Source organism: Solea senegalensis, linkage group LG3 (assembly GCF_019176455.1).
Source record: "Solea senegalensis isolate Sse05_10M linkage group LG3, IFAPA_SoseM_1, whole genome shotgun sequence".
NCBI classification, from domain to species: domain Eukaryota; kingdom Metazoa; phylum Chordata; class Actinopteri; order Pleuronectiformes; family Soleidae; genus Solea; species Solea senegalensis.
In genome coordinates, this window is record NC_058023.1 from 544,803 (window position 1) to 553,936 (window position 9,134).

Below are 9,134 nucleotides of genomic sequence, written 5' to 3' on the forward strand. Positions count from 1 at the left end.
TTTTCTTTTTTAAACTTTACCTCCATTCTTCTTAGGTTCTGCAAACATTACAGAAAGACCCAGAGCGAGGCAGCCCGGTGCTGAAGCGCTGAGCTGAGCTGAGATCTCACTAACAGACTCCTCCTCCTCCTCCACTTCCCCCTCAGGAAAGACTAACCAGGCCAGGTGGACCTGAAATGGTCCTGGGTTCAGGTTGTGGGGACTTATCCGGGTTCTAGCTACACTGTTCTGTGTTACTGCTCTGGCTAGAACCAGGATCCTGGAGGGGGACTGTGAGTGAAGAGGCACGGGTGTGAGTAGGAATACGAGGCCTTATCGAACTCCCCCTCTGCTCAGAGATGCAGCAGTGGACTGGAAACTGAAGCTGCCAGAGGCCTGAAGAATGTACACACACACACACACACACACACTCCCGCATCCATGAACCCAGCAGACTGATGCAGGTCTCCACAGATCAGGGGAAATCATCAAAGTCCTCTGAGTAGTTTTTAATCCTCTACTTTTCTTCTTTCTTTTTTTTTGTTTGATAAATGTTTCATAACAAAAAAAAAAAAAAACTAATTCCTAATGTCTTTAAAAACCAGTATTGGGTAGGGAAAAGTACTCGACCAACATGACCAGAGTCCAATCTGTGAGTGGCTACATCCACACTACTCCGTTTTTAGTTCAAAAACACGTCGATTCTACTCTGGATGATAATCTGCCGTCTATAAAAGTCAAGCAACTGCTAAAAGGTCTGCCTAATCTATGAACTGTTTTACACGATTCCTTGGAGTCACTCAGGTCGTGTGCTGCCTTGAATAACACTCAACTCCTCCTCCTTCGTAAAGGCCAGAATTTCATACCACGCCGACTCCTGCGTTTTAGAGTGTTGAACGTTGGAAAACAAGCTGCAGGGTCTGTTGTCGTTTGAAAACTTTAGCGTGGACGAGCAGAAAAGGAGACCGTGGAAAAAGGAAGATGCGGCTTCTTGCGTCGAGTCTTCACAAAACATTCTTTCGGTATCATTTTCGAGTCGTCACTCTTCGCCATTTTTTTCTTTCTCGTTAGTTTTGTGCGTTTTAGTTTGGAAAGCAACGTTTTCCAAGGTAAAACGTAGTAGTGTGGATGTCGCTCAAGTGAAGTTTTTTTTCCACCCACCACCTGTAATCTCGCCGTGCCGTTCCCCCGTTTCCCGTAAACCAGTTTCCACTAAGTCACCGAGGTCGGTGTCTGTGATGATGCGATTGGAACGATCGAAGCCTCTGAAAGAGGTCGATAACTCGCCTTCTATTTATGAATCATGCAGTAACGTCTTACTGTTACCCGTCCTTCATTTGAGGTACATTTCAGCTTTTTGTTTTTTCGATTTTTGTATGTCTTGACGTGCGTGTCGATGTCTTGTGTGCATTTATTTAACGTTATCCGAGCGACGTCAACGGAACTTTCCTCTCCCTCGCCTAAAAGTGTACGAGGAGGATGAAAATGTCCACTAGGGGGCAGAGTAATGCCGAGTCAGGAAAAAGAGAAAATCTCTTTAAATTTAACTTATTGCGACGACTTGAGAAACTCAAGTTACTCTTTAAAACTTTTTTTTGTTTTGTTTTTGTTTGACGCCATGCCACGTGCTACGCTGCCCCCTATTGTCCGTGTGCTTAATTGCATGTCGCATTCATATCGTGTCGTCACATACAGTCATGGCGTATGAAATTGCCCGTTGCTCACACACCAAAGCAGCTGATTTCAGTCATTCATCACTGGATCACTTTGATGAAATCTTGTCTGCTTGCTATAAAAATCAAAGATATCATCCGAGAGTGCAGGTCAAGTTTCTTCCAAAAACGATGGTGTGCTGTGTCGGTTTGTTCTGCTATGAGTGAGATGAGAAAAAGTGATTTTTAAAGACAGAGTGTTTGATAAATTACAGTTAAATCACCCGGTGAAACGTTGCAGTTTCAATCTGATACCGATCGATTATCGGACAAACGTAAAATCTGACGAACGAAGCTAAACACACACTGTAAAAACAAAGAAAATCAAACGCAGTAACGATATTTGAACTGTTACACTGGGGCATACTGTTTTTAAGATCGCAGTTATGGCTACATGCTAAGCTCAAATGGCTTAAGAGTAGCTTCCTGAAGAAATTGAAGTTACTAAAAAGACCGTATCGGATTTAATATCGGTAGCGGAACATTCCAGAGAGTGTGAAAAGCGTCTGTTCCACACAAAGACTGTGTTTAAAAATTAGACGTCGTCCTCCGCTCGCAAATCAAACACCCGTGTTTGAATTTTCCGAAACGGACGTCCTCTGCAGACCGGGCACCTTATTGGGCACTTATGTGCCGTGCCTTATCCTTCTTTATCGTCTCTATCATGAACGGCGGAACGTAACTTTACTGGCGGTTTAAATCAAGTGAGAAGTAGACGCTCCTGTTCTGTTTTCAACCAGCAGAGTCGCCCCCTGGTGGCTAACATTTTTTCTTCCTGGTCAACGTCCAATTCTTAAATACAGTCTGTGGTTCATCGGTGCTAACAAAGCAACAACATGTGTTTTAGCACCTTAATGCAGTCACATACCTCACTTCCTGTTGTGTGTAACGTGTTTGGCCGTGGCTGTGTAGCTTTTGAGGCTGTTAGCGGTTGCTGCTGCACCCTGACCGCTAGGGGGCGTGGCCACTAGTCAAAGCGACATGTTTATAAGTTGTCGGTAAGAGGGAGCGTAGCGTTATTGGATAATGAGATGCTACCGCGTCGTGTGTATTTCTTTTAAAGCCCAGTTTGCACAGGTTTCGTTGAAGTGAAGTGTCCAAGGCCCCGTCGGTTGTTGACGCCGCGAGACGAGGTTTCTCGGGCGTCGTGAAGCTGCTCTGTGTCGTGTGTTGTGCTCGTGATTTTGTGTGCGATGGAGTTCACGTCCTCTCTGCGCGTTCGTTCTCAATCAGGCCTCTGTGTCTCAGGAGTGTACTTCGATCCCGTGATCACAGTTTGGGGGTGGGGTTAAAAGATAAAACGGGAAGCCCCTTGCATTCGTAAATCACCATCTCGGCCTGTTGTCTGTCGGCTCGCCTGTGTATCTGAGTGTGTTCTTCACCTTTGTACAGTGCAGCAGACTTCCTTGATGCACCCCCCCCAGTGTGGTTGTGACTCACCAAACCACACTGCAGGACTGCAATAAAGCTTTTTGCACATACATGTTAAGCCTTTGAGTTGTGTCATCAACTCATCACTTTGTCTGTTTTCCACTTTCCCCTAAACCACAGAACACACACACACACACTGTACGTGATCCACAGTGGTCAGAGACCAAATCCAATCCAAGTACACGACGCGCTCATCCCACTGAACCATACTGATGTGTACGTTTTTGTTTGATTCCCTTTAAAGTCTTGAATGTGTTGATTTGTCTTTGTTTTCTTTCTCCCCATTAGATGTGTGTGCTGTAGAGGAGTAACACACGCACACACACACACACACGGAGACAACCATGCTACTGTATCTCACTTGAAATGTATATAAACAATGGTTTTATTAAAATAAAGACCTGTACATATTCAACCAGCATCTGCTTAAGATTGTGTTCCATGAGGAGAAGAAACATTTCACTTACCTACGGTGGCCATTTCGTGTCATAGCATCTGCCTGCCTTCACATGTTGTCTGCATTTTCCTTACTGAGCTACCTGCCTACTTCCCTACCTACCCTTATCTTACCTAGGCTCCTTGCTACCTACCCTATTATCTTAACATGCTCCCTCTCTACCTTTTATGTTACCTATGTATATATGTATATATGTATATATGTATATATATATATATATATATATATGTGTGTATATATATATACATGTATATATGTATGTGTATATATATAATGTGTGTGTGTATATGTGTATATATACATAAAATATATGTATATATGTACATACATATATATGTATATATGTATATATATATATATATATATATATATATATATATATATATATATATATATATATATATATATATATATATATATATATATATATAAATAAATAAATATGATCTTCCATCATCTCTGGACTCTTCCACCACACATCTGCAATCAGCACCGTGTCTGCACAGTGGAAAGTTTGTGTCACAGAAATCTATACAAACCACATCCTCCCTCTCCCTCCCTCCTCCTTCCCCACCGGTGACACCTTTTTTTTTTCTTTCTTTTTTTAATAATAAATGTGACCCCGCACCATATTTTGCTCACAAGCCCTTTACTGCTGTTAAAGAGCGAGCGAGTCGCGTTCATCGTCAATCGTCTTCCACAGATCGACATCAGGTCGTCATGAGGAGCCTCCACATCCTTCTGCTGTGCGTCCTGGGAGCTGCTCTGCTCTCCTCTGTGCTCTGCAACAGTAAGCTGGCCTCCCACTTACTTCTACTCTTGAAATATCATGTTTTAGTGTCTATGGGGGAGCTGGTGATGCATTCATGTTTTTATATGCTTCTCTTCAGATGGACTGGGCCCCAACGACTGCTGCTTCACTTTATACCCGAGAAGGGTGAAGAGGAGCTTGGTTTCTACATATTACATGACTGATTTCCGGTGTCCAAAGACTGGAGTCATGTAAGTTCTGCACGTTCACCTCATTATCAATATTTAATGATATGCAATACATATCTTAAATAAGTATATAATAAAGTAATAAAAAAAATACTGTTGATATATTTAATAGCACATTTCTTGCACAACAAATATTTTAAATATCTTTTTTATTCAGTTAGAATCATAAATTATACTTGCAGTTTTGCAGTGGTTATGTGCAACATTCAAGTTCACTTAGTTTAAAAATCATTTTAAACATATAGTTAATAATATAATATAGATATAAATGCAAATAATCTTTTTTTTTATCCCTTTTTTTTTAAATCCAGTCTTGTGACAGAAAAAAAGAGGAGCATCTGTGTGGATCAAAACCTGCAGTGGGTTCAGGGCATCATGAAGGATTTGGATGAAAAATCCTTTTAAAGTGGTTTCCTGTCTGGAAGATAAGAAATCAAATAAAAATAAAAATGTACCGAGGTGTCGGTCGCTTTATGAAATCATATGCTGTGAAACGTTTTGACGGTTGTTTGTTAAAATGTACAATTTCCCTTTGAATGTGCAAACCCGCAAATATAAATAATCACCACGCTGCGCTCACTGAGAGTCTGCTCCTTTGTCTTTCAGATGCTTTGCATTATTTTACAATTATAATAAAAGAATGAACATCATACAAAGTGTTTGTGTGTCTCTTCTCTTATTAATAGATTGGCTATGTTTAAATAGTAGAAATTAATTTTTTTTTTATATATATTTTTGAGCAGTGAGTGTAAAATGAACAGATTTTCTTTGGTAATGCTGAGTTGACACTCACATCCTTTATGAACTGGTCGGGACAAATTCTCCTTCACTGAAACTTTAACCTGCAAATTAGTTCAAGTCTACACTACATTTTATAACTTTCATATGAAAACAGAAGCAGAAATTGTTATTTTATTCCTCTGAAATTAGACGATGGACAAGTGACTTAATCTAATAGTATAAATATAACATTCTTCTTTCCTCTTCTCCCTTTATACCAACTGTCCTCATATGTAAAAAAGAAAAAGTATTATTACATAATCATTCAGTTTTTAATTGATCTAAAACCAGCATGTGTAGCGTAGTAAGTAAAGGTGAGGCAGCATTTAAGCGTAAATATTTTCCTTTGTGAAGTAAAATAACTTTCCCCTCTGTTGTGACCTTGTTACTCGCTTCAGGTTTTGGGGGAGGAGCTGATTCCTGTCACCATCTTTTGGACCCTCATTTCATTCTTCAGTATGTTTCCTCTTACAGCACAAATCTTGTCCTGCTCGTCCGTCATCTGCCGCTCCAGCTTGAGCAGCTCTGCCCAAAGAGGACTCAAAGGCAGCTCTGTCGCTCTGTAGCAAAGAGGAAAACCATTATTGATTAGACGGCCACCAGGGTTTGATAGTTTGATAGTTCTAGAATGTGCAAACTCACTTCTGCTCCTCCACCAGGGCCTGTGCCAGCTCTTGGGCCTCCTCTTGCCACGTGAGCCATTCAGCCCGCATGGCGTCTCGGCAGGCTCGCGACGTCCTCTCCCAAAATCTCCCGCCTCTCCATCGCTGCTTCTTCACACGCCCAGTTCCGGAAGTGAAGGGGGTATAATTAGGAGGAGGGTGGGGGGGACACTGTCCACCCACAAAAAAGAAAGAGAGCAGTTTTGGTTTGACTGTGGTTAGAAATTGGGACAATTTATTAGTGAGAGTTCAAAATTGGGACATTTGAGTGACAGTATGTTGAGGTGGGGTAAACATGAGGCACAGCAGACGAACTCACCGAGTTTCGGCTCTGTGGACGAGCACTCCTCTTTGTTTTTTTTTATCATGAGCTGCTGCATCATCTGTGTCTCCCTGCACTTGCACCTCATGTCATTTGGCATGGTAGTTATTTATTTCAAACCATTAATATGCTGCATTCTACTCTTTCCTTGTATATCCAGACCTTTATTTGGTGCCATGCAGCACTTTGCTGATGTAATGTTGCATCACCGCCCCCTTTGACCCCCGTCCTTTACCTTAACCCAGTGTTGCCAGATGGAAACTACAGAATTATCGTACACTGTCGCTTTAAAATGATCGTATTTTGACAAAATATTATCGTACAACACTGAAACAACTTGCAAACGTGCCAGAACACTGAATTTAATAGCAAAACTATGCTATTAACACATTGTTTTTCAACTCAGCGGTCTATGCGTCACACGGCTTCCCTTCAAAATAAAAGCCAAAAGATCTGCACACCATGGCCACCGCTTTATACAGAAGGAATGGAACTCGTAACCTAACCCTTACCTTTTCCGTCCAAATTCCCACATCCCTAATCTCTGACTTGACAATGAAGGATGGAAGAAGCCAACAAAGAATCCAAGGGAAGACAGTAATGCAACATTAAATCTGGGCACAGATCAAAGGTTGATGAGGACATCATCATGACATCATCTACAGTTTACTTTGAACTGGCCTAGAATTCTCAGTAATCGTGTATCAACAGCCAACTGCAGTTCCTTATTTTGACTGTTGAGCGGCTCAGTATGAACACGAGAAGCGCTCGAGGCCTGCTTGAAGAAAATGCCCACCTGAGGTTGCAGCTCCACCAGCAGAGGGAGGAAATCCACCACCTCCAGAACCGCCTCCAGATCGAGATCAGGACCAACAACGTCCTCGATGCGCTGCAGGTGCCACATCACCAGTACGCGCTTCACAGCGACCCCCAGGTGAACCACTGCGAGGGGCATCGTGAGCATCATGAACCGCTGCTGCAGCTTGAAGCCGAGTTCAGGAGCGAACTGCACGACGCCAAAGTCAAGGTGATGGACCTGCTGAGGATGCTGCAGCAGAAGGACAAAGAGATGTCCCGAATGAAGACGGACGTGGAGGCCGTGATACGCAGGCACAAGGTGAAATGCCATTGTGGAGTTAAATTGAAAGACATGTTAGAAAGAACGGCCGGCAAAGGCTATTTACATGAAGGGATATCTGACCGCTCCAGTGTGTTGATGAGCTGCATCTCCAGGAACTTGTAGCTACCATCATTTTTACTTCCGCTCCATAAAGACAACGTGTGTGTGCGCATTTCAAGAGTCCTAATGTTCTTCTCGCACTAAAGCTCACGAAACAATGCCCAGAATTTGTACATAACTTCATTCCATCTCTTTCTACGGCTTGATCCTCCACATGAGGGTCTTGGGGGAGCTGGAGCTAATCCCAGCTCAACTATTTTTTCTGGGATTAACTTTTCTTTCTCCTTCTCCCTTTCTTACGGATGATCCGCATCTACTGTATGACTCGGCAGAGATTTGTACCCCTGCCCTTACAGACAAATTCTCTTTTAAATATTTGACTTTTGCTCGACAGAGACCGCCGTGCACAAGCTGCCTTACCTTGTCCGTTAGTCGTTCTGAATTTGCAACATGCAAAGCCCATCTTTCAGAGATTACCCGTAAAATCCCTCATTGGTCCATCCACCTTCTACCGCTTTATCCGCCACATGAGGGGTCATAGGGGGCATTGGTGTCAATCCCAGTTGACATAGGGCAGAAGGCGGGGCCACAACCCATAAAAAATAATCCAAAAAATGTTCAGTCTGACCAGGAACGGCGTTTTAGGCTATTGTAAGCCCCCTGCAGGTAATATCGGTCACGCAATCCTTCAAAGACCTCAACCAGGTCTACCTTTTTGGCTTTTTGGATGTTGTTTTCCTGAGAGGGTGGACAGAAATGGCGATGGTGCAATTCCTTGGGCTGTGTTGCTCCAACCGTACATTACATTACAAGTTGGAATGGCCTCGGTGCCTTAGCTCACAGTGAACATACGGAGCGCTACGCGATTGTCGGCTCCGATTTTTGTGTGTGTCAGACGCCACGTGCTGCTCTCCGGGTTTTCACACCAGGTTTCTGTCTCCACAGGTGATCGTGAAAGAGCTGCAGCAGAAGGAGAAAGAGTGGAAGAGGAAATACGCCGCGCTGGAGCCGGGAAGGAAGTGTATGAGGGATAAAGCGTACTCCGAGTCCTACCACGAGGTTTCCTCAACAGGAGAGGAGGAGGAGGGGGAGGAGGAAGAGGAGGAAGATGTTAACCTGGAAGGCGAGGATTACCAAGTCGTTGGACTGAGCCACACAATTGAAAGTTGTCTTTCATTACAGCCGCCTATATATATATCTCCTGACTTCCTCTTCTAGAGAACATCTAGAACAGAGGGGATGAGAGTGAACAGAAGAATATGACTGACTGGCTAGTGTTGGGAGTTTTTCCAATTCCAGAAGATGGCGTAGAGGTAGAACATTCCAGGACACTCAGTTGTCCCACACTTGTCTTAGTAGTTTACATAGTGACACTTTCACAGTAGCATCTGCTTGATGTCCACATCGTGTACGTACACAAACATCGTCACAAAGGATAGCTACACTCGTGACAAAGGCGGCCTTGGAAGGCCTTTGACGTATCAGGGCAGCCACATGGTCTCCTCTCAAGGCTTTGCTCATTTTGCCAAATTAAAACCTGACAGAAAGACAACGTGTTGCCTCTTTGCTTTATTCACGCAGGACTGGTAGCAAGAGTATACGATATTACGGC

At 43.2% G+C, this 9,134-nt stretch overlaps 2 protein-coding genes across 6 annotated transcripts in view; both read left to right on the forward strand.

Moving 5' to 3' along the window:
• Window positions 1-3,541, forward strand: part of tbc1d14 (TBC1 domain family, member 14) — a 32,300-nt gene extending 28,759 nt beyond the window's left edge. For 4 of the 5 annotated variants that reach the window (XM_044020392.1, XM_044020394.1, XM_044020396.1 and 1 more), the window contains one exon: window positions 36-3,541. In XM_044020392.1, the coding sequence (XP_043876327.1) occupies window positions 36-92 (57 nt within the window). In that variant the 3' untranslated portion in view covers window positions 93-3,541. The remainder of the gene's footprint in view (window positions 1-35) is intronic. The other variant, XM_044020395.1, reaches the window with a different exon arrangement.
• A 657-nt stretch (window positions 3,542-4,198) lies between these two features.
• Window positions 4,199-5,230, forward strand: LOC122765941 (C-C motif chemokine 3-like). Its single transcript, XM_044020442.1, has 3 exons — window positions 4,199-4,369; window positions 4,470-4,581; window positions 4,890-5,230. Exons 1-3 carry the CDS (start codon window positions 4,300-4,302, stop codon window positions 4,981-4,983), a joined length of 276 nt encoding a protein of 91 aa, XP_043876377.1. The 5' UTR covers window positions 4,199-4,299; the 3' UTR covers window positions 4,984-5,230.
• Window positions 5,231-9,134: the final 3,904 nt, after the last annotated feature.

Coding starts and splice junctions, on each gene's coding strand:
- LOC122765941 (XM_044020442.1), top strand. CDS start 4,300: ATGAGGAGCCTCCACATCCTTCTGCTGTGCGTCCTGGGAGCTGCTCTG. Junction 4,370..4,469: donor CTCCTCTGTGCTCTGCAACA/GTAAGCTGGCCT, acceptor GCTTCTCTTCAG/ATGGACTGGGCCCCAACGAC. Junction 4,582..4,889: donor TGTCCAAAGACTGGAGTCAT/GTAAGTTCTGCA, acceptor TTTTAAATCCAG/TCTTGTGACAGAAAAAAAGA.